This window comes from Saccopteryx leptura, chromosome 7, assembly GCF_036850995.1.
Source record: "Saccopteryx leptura isolate mSacLep1 chromosome 7, mSacLep1_pri_phased_curated, whole genome shotgun sequence".
Classification (NCBI taxonomy): domain Eukaryota; kingdom Metazoa; phylum Chordata; class Mammalia; order Chiroptera; family Emballonuridae; genus Saccopteryx; species Saccopteryx leptura.
Genome location: NC_089509.1, coordinates 45911666 through 45931815, shown reverse-complemented (window position 1 = coordinate 45931815; position 20150 = coordinate 45911666). Strand labels below are relative to the sequence as shown.

The window sequence follows — 20150 nt, the reverse complement described above, 5'->3', positions numbered from 1 at the left end:
GCTGTGCAAGTGAAAACAAAGTCAGCTGTATCCTCAGTGTCCTGCACATAAAGAATTTTTTTTTAATAAGAGAGAAAGAGACAGACAGACAGACAGGAAGGGAGAGAGATGAGAAGCATCAACTTGTAGTTGAGTCACTTTAGTGTTGATTGTTTTCTCATTTGTGCCTTGACCGGGGGACTCCAGCTGAGTCAGTGACTCTTTGCTCAAGCCAGTGACTCCTTGCAAAAGTCAGTGACCTTGGGCTCAAGCCAGAGACCATGGGGTCATGTCTATGATCCTACACTCTAGCCAGTCACCCCACACTCAAGCTGGTAAGCCTGCACTCAAGCCGGATGAGCCTGCATTTAAGCAGGTGACCTTGGGGTTTCGAACCTGGGTCCTCAGCATTCCAGGCTGATGATCTATCCACTGTGCCACCACCTGGTCAGGCAAAGGTTGCTTCTTAAACATTGGTGAAAGTATAAATGTATTTTATATATTTTGTAGAAAATCACTCAATGGTTCATGGTCTCTTAGGGGTCATCTTGTCACTAGTTTCATTAAGCGTCATCCCTCAAATGTGATAGGTATGAAAAACAAACTTCAAAGAATTTGTTATAAAAACAATTTTTTTGTGTGTGACAGAGACAGAGAGAGGGACAGATAGGGACAGACAGACAAGAAGGGAGAAGATGAGAAGCATCAATTCTTTGCTGCAGCACCTTAGTTGTTCATTGATTGCTTTCTCATATGTGCTTTGAAGGGGGGGGGGGGCTACAGCAGACCGAGTAACCCCTTGCTCAAGCCAGCGACCTTGGACTCAGGCTGGTGATCCTTGCTCAAACCAGATGAGCCCGCGCTCAAGTTGGTGACCTTGGGTTTTCGAACCTGAGTCCTTTGCGTCCCAGTCCAATACTCTATCCACTGCACCACCTCCTGGTTCTGCATAAAAACAAATTTTAAAGAATTTGTTATTATTTTAAAAAAATATTTTAAGAGTGGCCCCTTGCCTGGCCTGCCTCAGAGTCACCGCAATGGTGGCCTTCTTTTTGCTCCGGCAAGGACGAGCCGGGTCGCTGAAGACTGTGCTCCTAGAAGGACAAGTGTTTCAAGGACTTACTTCTACAGCTTCTCTGTCTGCAGAATCAGGAAAGAGTGACAAGGGACTGCCACCAAATTCCAAGAAGCAAAGTCCACCAAAAAAGCCCGCACAAGCTGCCCCTTCTCCCGAGCCATTTGACAACACCACCTACAAGAATCTCCAGCATCATGACTATACCACGTACACCTTCTTAGACCTGAACCTGGACCTCTCGAAATTAAGGTTGCCCCAGCCCTCTTCCGGACGAGAATCACCTCGCTACTGAGAGCTGTTTTGTAATTCCGGTTATGTTGTCTGCTGCATTCTTGCCTGTAAAATAAAATCTGCTCAAGTCATAAAAAAAAAAATGTTTTAAGAGCAAGCTAAAATTTCTTAAAGAAATAATTGATCAGAGTTGAGCATGAACTACACAAGAACCTGAGACTATCTTATCATGCTAGAAAGAAAAAAAAATCTATTGAAGATTGTTGGGGTCTGATAAAAAAGACACAGGAGCCAATTCAAAGGATCTCCTGTTGGCTGAAGATGGAATAATTCGAGCATCAACAAGAATAATGATTGCAATAAATTAAAACAAATCAAATGCATAAAAATTCACAAGTGAAGAATGTTACTTAAAGCTGGTTAGCTTTAGAGTTTCTTATGCTATTAACTCATTATTCTGAAATGGCCAAATGGGAAAATTTATCCTGCTTTCTTATACTAATGTATTTAAAATTAACCAAAAAGTTGAAGGGAGAAAGTTCTTCACCATAGACAATATCTAACTAATAAATGCAGAAGGAATGACAAAATTATAATAACTAGAGTTTTGTAAGCTCTAATGAAATAATGGATGGAGGTAACACCCATGAATGACTATTGAAACCATAGACAATTTTAATGGATAAGTCTGATAAAACCTAAATTTTTTGACCAATCAATCATAAAATGTGAGACAAACATTATGTCTTCTGATGTGATGTGATGTATATCATATCACTTATGTGTTACTTTAAGTGAGGTTGCAATTAACCATGTGAGAAACTTTATAGGACAAGTGACCTGATTTTTAAAACAAATAGCAATTTAAAAAGTGAGTGTGTGCCCCTGTGTGTTTGTGTGAAGTTTCATATATTAAAAGAGACTTAAGATATTTATCAACCAAATTTAATATGTGGTCTTTGTTTCATCCTGATTTAGACAGATAAACTACAAAAAGTGCTTTTTAGATAATTGGAGAAAATGAATAAGAATCAGATATTAGTTAATCTTACCAAATTATTGTCAATTTTGTTAGATGTGATTATGATATTGTTTTTAAAAAGTTCTTATTTATTAGAGGTAGATATTAAAGTAGTTGCAGATGAAATGCTACTATGTTTAGGATCTGTTTTAAAATACTCCAGAAAAATAAAAATGTGTGTGTGTGTATGAAACACAAATGACAAAATGTTAATAAATGGTGAAGCTAGGTGTTAGAACAAAGGGGTCACTATTTTATTATCTCTGCTTTTGTATTTGTTTGAAACACAAAGTGATTACGATTTAAATTAAGAGCTTTTTTAATGTGTTAATATAAAATACAGCTAAAAAGACAGTCTATAAACCACTTAAAGAAAAATATCGAAATATATTCCTATATATTCAAAACTCAGGCCTGACCAGGCAGTGGCGCAGTGGATAGAGCGTCGGACTGGGATGCGGAGGACCCAGGTTCGAGACCCCGAGGTCGCCAGCTTGGGCACGGGCTCATCTGGTTTGAGCAAAAAGCCCACCAGCTTGAACCCAAGGTCGCTGGCTCCAGCAAGGGGTTACTCGGTCTGCTGGAGGCCCATGGTCAAGGCATATATGAGAAAGCAATCAATGAACAACTAAGGTGTTGCAACGCACAATGAAAAACTAGTGATTGATGCTTCTCATCTCTCCGTTCTCGTCTGTCTGTCCCTGCCTATCCCTCTCTCTGACTCACTCTCTGTCTCTGTAAAAAATAAATAAATAAATAAATAAAAATTAAAACTCAGTGCAAAGCATTGAGCGTTACCATCTCTACAAGTCCCCTTGAGTTCCTGCCTGAACATCTCCCCCTTCATATTCCTCATAGATAACTATTCTGAATTTTGTGTTATAATCCCCTTATTTTTCCTTATAGTGTCTTTTACTAATGTATCTATTCTTACCAATTTACTGTTTAGTTACTTTTTGTTTTTGAACTTCACACTTATGGAATCATGCTTTATGTTGACTTGCTTCTTCAACATCAATTTTGAAATGATCCCTATTGATGCTTTTAGCTGTAGTATATTCACTTTCACTGCTGCAAGCATTCTCTTTTATCTACATACTACAGCCTTTTTATCCATTCTACAGTTGAAAAGACATTTGAATTATTCTCAGTATATTATCAACAATCCTGTATATTTCTGAGGGTGTGCATATAAAAAAATTCTTTGAGGTACATACCTACAAGTAGAATTACTGTGCCATAGCATACATGCAAATGAATTGGGTAATGTTGAACTGTTTTCTAAAGTGGTGGCTGAACTAAGTTATACTTCCTCAAGTAAATAGTGTTTTTAAGATTTTTTTCCTTTTTTACAGCTTCACCTACTTTTACTATTTTCAGAGTGCTTAATTTTTGCCAGTCTGTAGAGTGTGAAATGGTATCTTATTATTTTAGTCTGTATTTCCTTTGATATTGAGTGAATCTTTTCTTATGTTATAGGGACACTTGTGCTTCTTCCTTTATGAAATACACATGTTCATTCTTTTGCTCATATTTTAACAAGTTGCTTTTCCTTTTCTTATTGATTTCAAGGAGTTCTTTATATATTCTGTTATTAAACTTTGGGAGTTACATAGATTACAAATAACTGTTTTGTGGCCTGCCTTTGCTTTTTCTTCTTTTTTTAATAGAATCCTTTCATGAACCAGTGTTCTGAATTTTAATATAATCAAATTGATCAATCCTGCACTCTTGGTCACCTTATTAAAGAAATATTTTCCTACTTCAAGGCTCTAAAGATATTTTCCTATATGGCCTTCTAACAGCTTGATAGTTCTGTTTTTCACATCTAGGTCTTTAATTCACTTGAACTTTTTTCTTCCCCCTTTGTGAGGCAGAGCTCCAATTTCATTTTTTCCATATGAATAGCCAATTGACCCAGAATCATTTATTGAAAAGCTCATTCTTTCTCCACTGCTCTGCAATACCAACTGAGTCATAAATCAAGTGTCTACATAATTGTGGGTGTGCTTTTGGGCTCTCTAAAACAGGCTGAATTTTCATCAGCCAGAAAAAAGTAGAACAGTCTAAATTTGGTAATTTCCCTTACCACCTTGAGCCTAGACTTCTGAGATTGTTCTCAACTTGTTCCCTTCCTCCAGTTGCGCCTCCAAGCCATCATTCCTAGTCAGAGCACAACTTAGTTCATGTCAGTTCTATGCTAAGAACATTAACGGGTCCCACAATGAAACAATATCAAGAATTAAAGTTCTCCAAACTACTCACTCCAACCTTTGGAGTAACATTAAGCTCAATAGTGCCCACAATGTGGCAGAAACTCAGTAACTAGCAGTGTCCCTATAGTATTATTTCACATAGGTTAACTGTTAATTTTTTATTTTTTTAAGAGAACATGATTTGCCTTCTGGCATATCCAAAATTTTCTCAAATGGTCTATTTATTTTGTTTTGTCAAGATGTATAATGTAGAAATTCATCTAAATATTATAAAGGTGTCAGTTCACTATTTCATTGTTTTAAAGTATTTTACTAAACCTGTTTTTGAAATGTAATCATGTAAAAATGTCAATTTAACAAAATCATACATTCCATTTCAGTTTGATTTACCTTTGTGCTGTTAAGTAAACAGACTCTCGGAAAACCGAAACAACAAAGTAATCAAGCTGTATTTAATAACAAATGAATTTTTCATTTAATTTTATCAGATGTACAAGAACTCCAATTTAGCAGCCTCTTACTTATCTTCATTGTACGTTTTGGTATCATCTCTTTCTGAGCTCAAATATAAAAAGTCTTCTGCAGGCAGCTTCAGGGACCAATTAACTCCATTAAATTATATCCAGTTATGTAGTGAACTGAATCACTGCTGTCTGGAGCTGTCTAGGGCTGTGACAATTAGGAGATGGAAAGAGGCAGAAAGAGAGAGATTGATTTTGTATGTCACTGAAGCACACCGCAACTATATGCGAGTGTGACTTTCAAAATGGCCTTAAAATATTCCAAACTCAGGGAGTTTCTTAACTCTTGAGTGGGAGTTGACAGACTGTCTGGCAGCATTAGAAAGAGGTAGAGGAAAGCTGATGTCTATATCGTGGTGTCCTTTAATAACATTCTGCCCCTTAGCGGCATCTCCCCTTTAGAAGGAACCGTCTGTTTGTTGTGAGGGGTGTGAGTATGTGTGTCCAAGCTTTGCCTACCCTTGTACAGAGGGCATAATTTCACCTCTCACATCTGGGAAAACCAAAGCGAAGGACACTAACCCTCCCAAGGTCACCTAGAAAATCAGTGTTGTGGTCTGGGGGACTGGGTGGGGGTGAACAGAATCCAGATGTCCCTACTCCAGCTTTGTGGTTGAGCTCTAAATCATTTTTCCTTCCTTTGTGGAAAAAAAAAAAAAATGGGTGGGGGGGGGGTTGAGAGATTGATCAGAATTCCACCTCTTTCCCCTTACCTCCCCTCCCCGTTACGGAGAAAAAACTCCTGAGGGCAAACGAGGTGTCTACTCTGCAGTTCTTAAGCTGGGCCCCCTAAATCCACCTCCAACCCGACACAAAGCGATCCAGGCTCCCAGGGTTTCTGCACGTCCAACCGCGAGCCTGGGAGGTGAGGAGTGGTTAAAACTCAGCCCTCACCTCCAGCGGGTCCCTGCTCCGCGGCACCCAAGCCCCGCCCCCGCCCGCCCTTCCCCCACGGCCTCTGCACGCCAGCCCCTCTCCCCTCTCCCAGTCGGGCGCACCCACCCCAGATGCCGCTTGGCACCGATCGCAGCCACCAGCGCCGTCGCCGCCACACTTTTCACTTGTATTGATTACCTCCCAGCCCTGCCCAGCCTGCTCGCCGGAGCGGAGCGGCCAGCGCGCCAGCCCTTGGCAGCCCCGGAGCAGTCGGGCTCCGGCGGGCAACTCCTCGGGAGCGCCCAGTCCGGGGTGCCTTCTGCGTTCTGCAGTGTCTTTCTCTCCACCTGGGAGGAGGAGAAGGAGGAGAAGGAGGAGGAAGAGGGGGAGAAGGAGGAAGAAGAGGAGGAGGACCTCTTGTCCGGGCTGGGAGGTGGAGCAGCGGCAGCCGCCGCCGCCGCCGCCGCCGGAAAGGGAGAGGCAGGAGAGATCGAGACTTGGAAACCCCAAAGTGCCCGCGACCCTGCACGGCAGGCTCCCTTCCAGCTTCATGGGCAAAGTGTGGAAACAGCAGATGTACCCTCAGTACGCCACCTACTACTACCCCCAGTATCTCCAAGCGAAGGTAAAGGAGCGGCGGGTGAGGGCTCCGGGGGCGCGCGCCCGACCCCCGCCGCGCGGACGGAGTTGATGGAAGGTTGCTAACTATAGCGCCGGCCTGGGCAGAGCCGGGCGGCGCGCGGGGCGGCGGCTGCAGAGGCAGCGGAGTGCGGGGATCGGGTTACAGAGAGCCGCGGGGGGAGAGACTAGACAGGAAAGAGCCGCCAGCCCCTTCCTGGCCCCGGAGGCGGGAGGGTCGCGGGTCCAAGCGGCGCCCCTCGCCGAGCGTTGGCTGTTCGGCTGCCGACGCCTGGGGCCCGGGGAAGGACCCGCGGGCGGCGGGGCGTTTCGGCCCCTTCTCCTGGGCCCCGCCCTGCGAGCAGTAACTCTTGGCTTCCCGCGGAGTGGCACGGAGCCCCCCGCCCTCCGGGGACGCCCCTTCGCCTCCCGCGCGCGCGTTGTCTGGGGCTTGAAGTAGGGGTGTGTGGTGGTGGGGGGACGGGACATTTTTCTCCCCGCCTCCGGCCCTGCGCGCCCGCCCCTCGCCTTGATCTTTGTGCGGTGTGGCACTTCACCTGGTTACTGATTTCTACTTTTACGCTGGTGTTTTGGGTAGGAAAGTGGCCAAAGTTCACTCAGCGTTCATTGATGTCCCTTTTAATCTGCCCTGTAGCTTTTGCGGAGGGACAATAGGCAGATTTCAGTGCAGAGAAAGAAGTGACTATATTTAGTTAAGAGAAATACTACCTTATATGTTTACCACGGATCGGTTTCCAATGGTGTTTTCTCAAAAGTAGCCTGGCATACTCTTAGGTAACACAGTTGGTGACATGTAGCCTTGCACATTGCGACTGGCTTTCTAGGGACCCTGGGTACTTGGTTAGTAGGCCTATCTTGTATTTACAAGAATTGGATACCCCCTGAACTCATTAAAAAAAACCCTGAGTCCATGAAGAGTGTGGGTTTCACTGCTTCGTAAGCTTCTTCTACAGTTAGGAAGGTAGAAGTTGGATGCGTCAGCTTTCTTCAGCAATTAGCATCTCCGATTCACGACTCCAGGCACCCTTCTATATCACAAAATAATCAAGTATGGATGCAGTGTCTGAACTTTCCTTGGGAGGTTGTAATCATGCCCTGCTTGCTAGCAAAGGGCATCTCTGGCCTGGTGCAAAGAATCTTTGATTCAACCTTGATAAGCTTTTGTTTCTTACATTGTGTGTGGTCCGTGTTATGCACCTACAACATAATGTTTGTCCAAAAGGACACTTGTCAGCATAGAGACCAGACATTTCCTAGCTCTCAAGGGCCTCATTCTCACTCCCTCCAGTTCTTACTTGGGGTCTCCTGAATGCATAGAGATGGTAGCAGCAAGGATATCCATTATTCATCACTGTGTGGTCCCCATACATTTGTTTTTAGGGACAGAAGGGAGATGCATACTTTCTGCAAGGTACGTTGTAAATATAAGTTGTTCAAAGAAATTTTGAAGTGTAATCAATGCACTACCTTTTAGATATCATATATGTTTAATGCACTTGTTTAAATTATGCAGCATTGGTGGCTGAAGGACAGCCTATTCAACACTTAACTATATGAATAATAAATATATACAATCAGGTGAAGAAAAAAGAGCCATGTTTCTACAGGCACATTCACCTTAGTAATTTTTATGTACCATTAGTAAGTTAGAAACCAAGTACATAGCATTTAATATAGCTAATGCAATGCCATTTGGCTCTTTTTGCCCTGTAAATAATTGAAGAGAGAGACCAATGGCAAGAGCCTACTCTAGTAATTAGGATCGGGTCCCAGAAAGCTTTAGGGCCCATTTTCTGAAAGTGTGCTTCCTGCATAAAGCATTTAATATTGATTTGTGTTACAGTAAATGACATTCGCAAAACATATTTTGCGGTTTCTACTATGAAATCTGAAATCCTATTACTCTGAATCTTCTTTGTTTTCGAAGGACATACATACTTGTTTGACCTATCTATATAACATGGTATTAAAGTTTGATAATTAAATCTGAATTCCCTGTTGTAAAGTATCTTGATTATCTCAAAAGGGGCATCTCCTAAAATGTAAAGTGAATAGTTGCAGATTTTAGATAAGCACAGTTGGGAACACATTTTTTGCTTCCTTTACATAATCTGATTATTAGTAGCATGATAGTGTGAGTCATTAAAAAAACAACAGAGACTTCTTTTGATTTTGCAGTTTAAAAACAAATGTTGCCTAATCTTCCTAAAGAGTTAGTAAACTCACTTAGAATCCTTGTCCACAGTGTTGATCCTTACCTGTGTGTGCCTGTGTTTCAACCTTCCGGAAGTGTGGGATAGAAAACATCACTCCGTTTAAAGTACAGTGATGTGTTTACTAGACAGGTTGTTTTGAAACTTCTCTTTGGAAGCTATATCAAAAACTAAGGCATGGCATAGTAATTTACAAAGTGATAGTTGACTTAAACTTGTGATCAAGAGATGGATGTGATTGTTTTAAACTAAGGAAAAATAAACGGATAGGATTTCTTTTTATCAGAGGGAATGAAACCAATTAACATGGTCCTTGAAAATGAGTTTTGTTACCATACTTTGAAAGTTAACATGTCAGGTTATTTTCTTTGTATTAATCAATTAGAGTATGTTTTGGAAAATTAATATAGTAATTTTCCCCTATAAAAACATATTGGTTATTTGTACATTTTATTGGCACCCACAAACAAAATCTGTGGAGCTTGTATTACAGTGTATGACCATATTGGTATGCTTTGCTCTTTGACAGAAAGAGAAAATCATTAGAAAAATAAGACACCTGTATTAAACACAAAGTAAATTTGAGAAGGCTGTGGAAACGCAGTACATGGGCGGAAATGAAGGAGACGGTGAAGTTTTCATATTACCTTAGAATAGAGCAGCATAGATTTCAAGTAACCTGATTTTACACGCTTGTTGGTTTTTTTGTACCTCTCTATCAGGATGGTATTATCACAGCAGGTTCTCTTTTTTTATCACCTGACATATTCATTCTAAGATGTAGTTTGATATAGCTTCGTGTATATATAAGCATACATTGTTCTAAAGGATTTTCTGAATTATACAAAATGACATGCTAGATTATTAAAAATTAAATTTGGTATCCACTTGGAAGCTACACAGAGATAGTTTATTGTATTTTTTTCTAAGGATGTGTATTACACGTTTGCAAACAATGGCAATATTAATTTTACTTATTATAAAAGCAACCCTTCAATCATGGTCTGTTTAATTCAAAGATACTACAGCTTACCTTATTGCCATTGCATGTATGTAAATATGCATGGAAATTGAAATACTTATTCTGTTTCTTTTGAAGAAATGGAAGTAGAAAATGTTCTCTACATGATTAGCTAACTTTTGTACTAGCTAAAATCAATTTGACAAATTTGTGATCTTTATTCATAGTTATCAAAATATTTCTATAAAATATATCATAATGAAAGCTTGATTTAAGTTTTATGTATACAACAGTATTGTTTTTCTATACTAAAAGAAATGTTTGTTCCTAAAACAGAAGTTTGTTTTAAAACCATTTTTGTGTAAATGTATGCCAAAGAACATCCCTGAATTGATATTCAAAATCTGGAAAATAATGAGCGATATAATTTGGGATGTTATTAATGAAAACTACTGGAACAAAATAGACTTTCTGAATTGAATTTTTGGGTGCATTAACATTTTGCTGAGTTCCTTAACTTTTAGTTATGCCAAATGAATATTGCGTCAATCTGTTTCTCCAGGAATTAGGGGTCATGATTTGATACACAGAGAAGTATTGGGCATTTTAAGGTGGTTTGGAGGTAGAGAAACATGATATTAAGACTTGGAGTGCTTTGTGTTCTAAGAAGTAGCCACATTTATGAGGTGAATAAAGTTTGCTTAAACGTATCAACACAGTAGTGCAATATTTTATATATATAATGAATACACCTTATTTCCTTAGGTGAGTGGGGTATTGTGGCTATCTGGAAGTGCTGTTGGAAGAATCAAGGTCATGGAAATACTAAAATGAAGATGCATTATAATGCAGTATTGTAGCATCCTTCTCCTTGGATAGCTATTTCTTAAATTTCTCATAATGCATATATTGTTTTATATATATTGGGAGCCAAATTTTAAGCTACTGGAAGGGAACAGGAAAAGATAAGTGAAGTAGGAAAGTATTCAATCATTTAGTATCATTATAACTAAATATACCTTACATGTTTGGCAATCTTGGTTTTGAATTTTAAAATCAGATATGGGTAATTTTCATGTGATACATTTTTAAGAAAAAAAATTTAAACTTCACTGATTTATTGCTCAGATTTTACATTTTGCTTACTGGTTTATTGGAACTAAAATCATCCCAGCATATTTACTGAGCACAGAAATTTTAAGTTGTAAGTCTTTTAGCTGAAGACATAGGGATCTTTTTCCTTTTCTTTTTACTCAGGAAGGAGTTGCCAGAAAAGAAAATCTTTATTTCCCTCTCTCTCTATATCTGCTTAACCAGTAAATATTATTTGAGGAAAATACAGAATGGAAGGATAAGGGTTTAATGCAAATGATATTGTTAATTCCTTTTGAAGATGAGGAATTTCTTGTCTAGTTTGTTTTTTATTGGATGATCAGTTCACAAATGTTTGTTTTCCCCAGGCATAGTCTTGCTGTTCCACTGCTAGCCTCTCTTCAAAGGATATCAACACCTCCCTAGTTTCTTGCTTGATTCGTAGAACAGTAGGTGCTAAATAAATGCTTGTTAGTGACTGTTATTCAGAACACCTGCAAAAATTTTCTAGATCAGCAAAAATTCATAGACCAAAAATCTATAAATATAATCATTCAGCCTAATTTTCTAATGAAATCTTTATATAGTTAGATTTGTGTTTTGATTTATTTTGTTACTATAGTAAAAGCTTTCAAGTGTTTTATGAATCAAGTAAGATCCCTGAAGTGAATCACATTATCAGTTGGTCAGTGCTTTATTTACGGAATCCAAAGTGGCTTTTTGTGCAATCTTTTATAAAAAACAAGGTGGCAGAGGAAAACCTCCTAGTGTTCTGTTGAGGGAGAAACGTTACATACGATGAATTGGTGACTCAGCCACTTCTTTGCCTTCTCTCACTGACCCCAGCCAACGCCATCCAAATGTTTTTCTGCTCAGATTTTAAGAAAATTCCCTTTTTTTGTTCAGGGTGTTTCAGACTTGGTTAAAATAATTTATTCATTTAATGGATAATAGCTAAAATATAAACTGTTGAGGAGTTCAGAATTGTAGTTCTCTCTCAGTTGTGGACTGTTGCACAGCCCTACACATGACATTCAGCCATCTATCTTTTCATCCCATTCATTGGGATATTATAGGAACAAGAGGGAACATGCCAAGTTGCTCTTAAGGGGAATTGTGTTATTCAATGTAACGTAGCTTATTTTAAAGAAAATGTAGTAATGATACATCAGTGATTTAAATGCAGCGCAATAATATTTGGTGTAAAATAAAACCATATAGGATTCAAGATTGAGCTTTAGGCTTGGGAATTTTATGTGACATAAATTTAAATGTTCTAGTTGCAGCTGTTTGTTTTAATGAATAAATAGTAAAACCTGGATGATAGCAGACGTTTACCGATAGTTTGGTTAGGTGGTACACAGCAAAATGTCTTAGAAGCGCATGTGTAAACACACATGCAAATTTGAGTGCACACTCAAATTTGATAACAAACTAAACTATTCTTAGGTCGATATGAGGGGAAAAGTATAAAGGAGATGACAGTTCACCTAAGAATGAACTGAACGTGTCTCCTATAACCGAATTCCCTATTTTTCTTAATGTGTCTAGTCTCCTTACCATAATTATACGAATATTTTAATTTTTCAGAAAACTCTGGAAAATAAGTCTGTCACGGATAATGAGAGAAAGGGAGACAGAAAGGGGGGGGGGGGGGAGAAATCAACATCCTAGACCTCCTAAGTGCAGAAACTGTATAAAAGTGATCATTGCCTTTCTCATATACATTGTCTTTTAGCTAAACTCTTAAATGAAAGCGTTTGCCATTTTAGAGGATGGACTACAGTCTTCTGGACAATGAATGTGAAAACCTAGATTCTAAAAGAGAGTTTAGATGCTAATATGAACAGTTAGTTAACTTGTATATAAATCTAGTACTAGAAGCACACAATTCAATGTCCAGTGGATGATTTACTAGGTTGGCTGTAACATCTGTATTCTGAAATTAGGTTAAGTTTTAAGCTCTTAGTTGTTGGAAAATTGCTGAGGCTCATGGAGGGCTAAAATACTAATCAATTGTGTTTCCTGAGTGACCCCAGAGCACCATTTTCTGCACTTGACATTGGGAAAGGTTAGGGTGTGTAAATATCTGGTCCCAGCTCTCCGGCATCTCACCAGCTACCCGGGAAGATGGAATAGACACAATACAAGAAATAAGCAAAAGAGATTTACAAATAGTGCACCCAAGGGTCTGAGTGACAGAGACGGCCCTCAGATCTGCATGTGTAAGGTTAAGAACAGTGCCATGCATTTTCTGAGAAAAAAGTGAAGTGCAAATTAAAGCTGTAATAAGCCTGGGGATTTTTAGAAAGAAGTTGGGCGTTAGATTAATGAATGAAAAAATTTTGAATTGGTAATCAGTATTGTTTATTTTTTCTTTTTTATAAACCTCTTATGAGTACTTAGAATTTTAAAGAAAAACAGTTTTTTGTACTTTATGTTAACTCTTTCCATATTCAATTATACTGCTCACAAAAATTAGGGGATATTTGAAAATGAATATGAAGCAATAAAATATCTCCTAAATTTTTGTGAGCAGTATACTTATTTTATATTATTATTTTTCCAGTTTTATGCTTATAAATGTGCATAGGGCAATCTATTAAGTTTGTGACAGTCTGAGAATATAATCCTCAAACGATAACATTAATGGTTATAAAGAAACGTTACTTTTGTTTTAAACCATTTGAAATGATATTTATTACTCTTAATTTGTTAGCCTTGCTCATGGCAAAGGGGAAAAAATAAGTTTTGTTATGCTGCTAATTAGATCAATGTGCGCCTGCACTCTACACATTGATAATGTGTATACTATGAGCTGGCATTTCATCAGAAAATAACAGATTTTTTATTATTCCTAATTTTCCATGGATAGCTATTTATTCTCTTTATTTGGTCACTATCTACCTTTACTTGTTTTAAAATAAGTTATTCACCTCTGCAAATGAAAGCGATTGTTTGGAGTCATTTTGTCTTCTGTTGGGCCTCAGTGTGGGGACATGGAACCATCCCTCTTGCTGCTCATTGAACAACACCTGCTGCCTGACCTGTGGTGGCGCAGGGGATAAAGCATCAACCTGGAACGCTGAGGTCACCGGTTCAAAACTCTGGGCCTGCCTGGTCAAGGCACATATTGGAGTTGATGCTTCCTGCTCCCCCCCCCCCTTTCTCTCTCTCTCTCTCTCTCTCTCTCTCTCCTCTCTCTCTCTAAAAGTAAATAAATAAAATCTAAAAAGAAAAAAAATCTGCTATTGGGCTGCTGGGTCCCAGATAAAGGGTGGCTTCAGGGAAAGTTTTTGTGTAACAAAACTAGATCGTTTTGTAGATATCAAAAATATTTTTTTTAATGATCTGAAGGAAAAACGCATCGTCTTCTTAGCTCTGCAAGTGTGTGGGCCTATTTTACATGATACCAGTTTTGTTTTATGTATAAATTGAAAAATGTAATAATTAGAATGGGCAGAATTAGATATATCATGGAATATTGTGCTGCTATTAAGTTTCTTGGGGGGAAAATCAAAGTTGCCAAAATTAACTTTAGATTATGAAGTTACATTTATTTTATACTTACACTCCTTAAGTGGCACTTTGAACATGGTGTTTTGAGATTTGTAATTAGAAGTATGTTTCTAGTACTGGAGAACCTCTAAACCTCTAAACCTTTTCTTACTTGTAGGATAACAATGAAATCTTTTCATAGTTTATACAATAATGTCTCAGATAAAATATCTGTTTATAAGAAAGAGTCAATCTTATTAGAAATTTGTAATACTTTCAACTTTACTTTTGTCTTCTCAACAGCAGTTTGGATTTATTGCCAACAGGCTTTTGACAAATGCAACATTTATAAAAAGAAAAATTTGCCAGTTTTTATTTTTAGGTCATTAATTGAAATAACCCCCGCCTGACCAGGAGGTGGTACAGTGGCTAGAACATGGGCCTGAGATGCTGAGAACCCAGGTTTGAAACCCAAGGTTGCTGGCTTGTGTGCGGGCTCATCCGGCTTGAGCATGGGATCATGGACATGACCCCAAGGTCGCTGGCTTGAAGTCCATGGTCTCTAGTTTGAGCTCAAGGTTGCTGGCTTGAGCAAGGGGTCATTGGCTGGGCTAAACTCCCCAACCCCACCATCAAGGCACGTATGAGAAAGCAATCAGTGAACAACTAAAGTGCCACAACAACAAATTGATGCTTCTCATCTCTCTTCCTTTCTGTCTGTCCCTGTCTGTCTATCTCTCTAAAAAAATAAATTACCTCCAAGAGCCCCCTGCCTCACAATGCAGAGCTTTGATTAATTTCATTGTTTAAAAATGGAAATCTTTTTAATAAAAGTTCCTAATCTCAGTCTGCGTGTAGGTTTCCTGCCACTTGAACACTTTCATACTTTTATTAAACAACAACACAGATTTGGCTGCCAGAGAAATAGCTAGAGCAAAAATTCTAAAGAAGGGCCGATGGGTTTTTTTTTTCTGGGGCTCTATGCGATTTGTTTAATATTGGTCATACCTTACCTTACAAATGAGTTGTGTTTCCAACAGGTTTTTATTCTAAAAAGTTTACTTGTCAGTTATTTAGAACCTGAAACTCATTTCCTGTATTTCATACGTAAGGGCCTGCACAGTGGGAATGGCTGGGGGAAGGGCCCCTGAGCTTGGCCAGTCTCAAAGTGTGTTTCCTCTCTCCCTTTTTTCTTTTTCCTCACTCCTTCATTCTTTTTTTCTCCCCACTTCCCCCCCCCCCCCCCTCACACACACTGATTGCACTCTGGACTTACTCCTACAGGTGTATGTGCCATGGTGGATCTGCCAGGGCGAGTGGCACGTGGAAGCTACTCTCTGCATGTGCCCGAATCCGGAACCAAGTGTGCCTGACTTAATTTTGCTAAAGAAATCTTGACTACTCTTAATGCTACAGATTATGATTAAAAGAATGTTCTAAATTACAGTTGCCTCTTTTAATTTGATTTTCTTTCTGATTCCTTATCCTATTTTATATGGAAATTTTAAATAAAATCTTATTTGGTAATGTACAAGTGTGTTAAAGAAGCACAGACATGATGTAATACATACTTTGAACAAAAGAGAACAGAATTAGCATAACAAAGTATTTTGAGGACAAATATATGCTGTGATGAGACTAGAACGTGAATATGACATAGTGACATGGTAAGATGTTTACATTTCTTCTTCATCCATACTTAAATTTAAAATTAATAATAACCATTTTTTTCTGTTTCTTGAATATTTCACAAAACTATTCTTTATCATACAAGTATTGTGTTTTTCTAAATAGTCATACAAGTATTGTGTTTTTCTAAAATTTGTAAAAGACTAAAAATGATGATTCCTGGTAATAGTTCTTCAGATTTTAATTTTAATAGCAGAAATCTTAAATGTTGATTGCCCCCCCCCCCTTTTTTAAACTAGAGTCTATCTTAATATAAAATAAGATTCAAAATGATCGTGGGTGATAGCTGGTGTTTTTTTTTCTTCCCCTCTGTCTCTATCATCAAATTCAAATTCATATTTCAGTAGTACAGGATGTTCTTCAGTGCACATCCTTCGAGCCTTCAAAATTTGATTTGACTGTGTGGTCTGATGAGAGCATGTTCAGATAAGTACATTGTGATAGCAATCTGTGTCTGGGCCCTAATGAACATCTGCTTTCTAGGGCGCCGCAGCAGTACCTTTCTTTGTTTCCTTTTCCTTTGCCTTTTTGATTTAAATCTTGTTAAACCCTGCAAATGGGGTTGCTTTTTAATATGCAACAGATCCTATCTCCCTTTTTGGGGGGGGGGGGAAAACCAAAACCAAACAAACCCAGATATTTTAAATATGAATGCATTGGGATTTTAAAAGGAGTCTGTGAGATGCAAGCCCACAGTTCTTGTTCTACTACTGATAACTCAGACAACTGTTACTAAAATCACCTACTTAAGATCTTGTTGTTGGAACTATGTGGCCAATATAATTACATTCAACAAACACTGAGCAGGCATTGTATTAGTCCCTGGAAAGTGCAAATATGTAAGAAAGACATGATTTGTGCCATCGTGGAACACATGGGATGATTTTATTTACTTGTTTCTGTTTAAAATTTTTATTGAGGTAGAAACGCATACACAAAACTTAAATAAATGGATATAATCATTTAATGCCCCCCCATCACTCTATAACATTTCCAGTACCCGGAAAAGACCCTCATGCCTATTCCCAGTTTGTACTCCCTAAAAATAACCATTAGTCTTCTATCTTTGTAGATTGGTTTTGTCTATTCTTAGACTTTGTAAGAATGAAATCTTATAATATGTATGCTTTTGTGTCTGGCCTTTCTTAGTGTATCACTATTTTGTTTTGATTCATCCATGTTGTTATGTTAGTAGATGTTGGTTTTTTTTTTAATGTTATATAGTATTCTATCAAGAATAGATTACAAAAAAAAAGAATAGATTACAATTTATTTTTCTGTTCTACTATTAATGGATATTTGGATTACTTAAATTTTCAGCTATTATGAATAAAATTGCATAATTATTTGTGTTCGTATCATTTGATCAATGTATGCACTCAACAGTACTCATAAGAGAGGAATTGGTAGGTCGTGGAACTGTTATGATATGTGTATGTTCATCTTTGGTTGATATTACCAGGCACCACATGAGAAATCTAATTGCTCTACAAGTCACTAACACTTGGTATTTTCAGTGTATTTAAGTTTAGCCCTTCTGGTGGGTGGTATCTCGTTAGTATTTTAATTTGTATTTCCCTTGTGATTATGTTGAGCACTTTTTCATATATTTATTGGCCAAATGATTATCCTCTTCTATGAAGTGCCTTTCAAGTTTTTTGGTCACTTTTAAAAATAACAGCTTTGTTGTCTATACTTCACATAAGTTATAACTTAACCTTTTGTTCACCTTTTATATTGAATTTTCTTTTTATTGGTTTATAGGTTTTAAAATATAGTCTGGACACAAATTCTTCATTACATACATGTCTCAGAATAACTTTTCCCAATTCCAGAGCCACTCCAGCGCCTGGGGCAGAGGCCAAGGAGCCATCCCCAGCGCCCGGGCCATCTTTTGCTCCAATGGAACCTAGGCTGCGGGAGGGGACGAGAGAGACAGAGAGGAAGGGGTGGAGAAGCAGATGGGCGCATCTCCTGTGTGCCCTGGCCGGGAATCGAACCCGGGACTTCTGCACGCCAGGCCGACGCTCCACCACTGAGCCAACCGGCCAGGGCTTTTCCCAATTTTCAATTTTCCCTTTCACTATCTGATTAGTGCCTTTTAATGAATAGAAGTTCTTAATTTTAATGAAGTACAATTTACCCATCTTTTATGATCATTGCTTTTTGTGTCTCTTTAAAAAACTTGGCTTACACTAAGATCATGAAGATACATTTCTATATTTTCTTCGAGAAGCTGTATTTTGTCTTTACATTTAGGTCTGCAATCCATTTCTAATTAATTTTCGTGGTTGGTGTGGCTAGAGTCAAGATTGTTCCTCTCCCCCCATGAATTTAGAATTTATCCAAAAGCATTTATTGAAAAGATTTTCATTTGCTCCCTTGAATTTCAGTGTTCTCTTTGTTGACAATCAGTTGACAACATTTGTCTTTCTTTATCTGTACTCTTTATTTTGTTTCACATATTTGTGTCAATACTACATGGTCTAAATTTTTGTAGCAATATGTTCTTCAAAGTGGTTTTAACTATATTCTAGGTCCTTTGCATTTCTTTATTTTTTTTTATATATTTATTTACTTTAAAAAAATTTTTTTTTAGAGAGAGATACAGGAAGGGAGAGATGAGAAGCATCAATTTGTAGTTGTGGCACTTTAGTTGTTTATTGATTGTTTTCTCATAAGTACCTTGACTGGGGGTTCTCCAGCTGAGCCAGTGATCCCTGCTCAAGCCAGTGACCTTAGGCTTCAAGCTAGTGACCTTGGATCATGTCAATGATCCCACACTCAAGCAGGTGAGCCCACACTCAGCTGGTGAACCTGCGCTCAAGCCGGCGACCTCAGGATTTTGAACCTGAGTCCTCAGCATCCCTGGTTGATGCTTTATCCACTGTGCCACCACATATCAAGCCCTGGGCATTTCTTTATAAATCTTAGAATTAGTCCATTTTCATTAAAAAACTGATAGAATTATTATTGGAATGGCATTAAATTTATACATTAATTTTGGGAGAATCGATACATTCAATCTAAATATATCTCTTCTTATTTATTTATGGACTTACCACTTTTAAGTAATTTATAATAAAACACATGGAACGTTATTATTGTTTTAAGTACTCATTTCTTAAATATATCCAATACTTGCTTCAAGACCTGTGCTGATAATTGGCATAGGCTCTGTTAAGAAAACAGTTCTTTGAGGAGGGAAAGAGACTATTTATTATCAGAGATCAAAATTAATGTTGAAAAGTAGCTTACTAACTGAGACTTACCTTTTAAGAACAGATGGCGTTTTTTTGGGTTTTCTTGCATGTATCCCCAAATGTGGCTGAGTCTCCTCTGGGCTCTTCATTCTCCTTTTGGGGCTTTGTTTATTTGATGTTGTGACATTTCATCACCCTGTCTTATATGTAGTAGACACAATAATAAATTGAAAGTTAGTTGTACCTGGAGAATTTTCTGACATCCCTTGTGGTTTTTCAAGGTACCTTGGATATTGTGAAAACGAAGACTGGCCACGCTGCTCAGATACAGATTCTAAGCTATAGAACATGCGGCTTGATGGGCTGCAGCTCTTTCAGACCCTTTCTTAGATGTTCTAAAAATCTTGTGTGTGTATATATTGCATATATATATTCATGCTTTAAAGTTTTAAAGCTTTGATTATTGCTGTATTCAGCCAGCCAAAAACAACTACATAGAACTTTCAAAGCTTATTAGTTCTGGCTAGTTTAGCTTAGGTTGAGGAGGAGGTTGAATAGATGACTTCTGAGGTTCCTTTCAACTCTAAATTTTAGGATTCTGGGAATTTATAACATCCAAAAATCACAGAATGTTAGAACTGGAAGGAACTTTAAGATAATCTGGTTCAAGTTTCTCATTTTACAGATGAGGAAAGCTACCCAAAGTGGAAAATGGGCAGTAGAGCTCCGGAGAGGCAGAAAGCTGAGCAGAGTGGCAGGAGCTTTCAGAGATGGGGAGGGTGGAGACTGACCTCACACAACTGGTCAGTATAGTGACCTGAAGAGGAAGAAAGGTGAAGGGAGGCCACCTGCAGCTTCCGCAGTTATTCCAGGAAGTTTATCAGAGGTTGGATTGGGGTACAGATGGGGCCAGGGTTACCAGCTGGTGTCCGA

General features: G+C 38.4%; 1 protein-coding gene and 1 pseudogene across 5 annotated transcripts in view; both read left to right on the top strand.

Moving 5' to 3' along the window:
• Positions 1-989: 989 nt before the first annotated feature.
• On the top strand, positions 990-1431 carry LOC136378557 (NADH dehydrogenase [ubiquinone] flavoprotein 3, mitochondrial pseudogene; annotated as a pseudogene).
• Positions 1432-6005: 4574 nt separating this feature from the next.
• RBMS1 (RNA binding motif single stranded interacting protein 1) overlaps positions 6006-20150 on the top strand; it is a 249968-nt gene continuing 235823 nt past the window's right edge. For 2 of the 5 annotated variants that reach the window (XM_066344962.1, XM_066344956.1), the window contains exon 1: positions 6018-6547. In XM_066344962.1, the coding sequence (XP_066201059.1) occupies positions 6473-6547 (75 nt within the window). In that variant the 5' untranslated portion in view covers positions 6018-6472. Of the gene's footprint in view, positions 6548-20150 lie in introns of all 5 variants that reach the window. The other 3 variants (XM_066344960.1, XM_066344957.1, XM_066344961.1) reach the window with 3 other exon arrangements.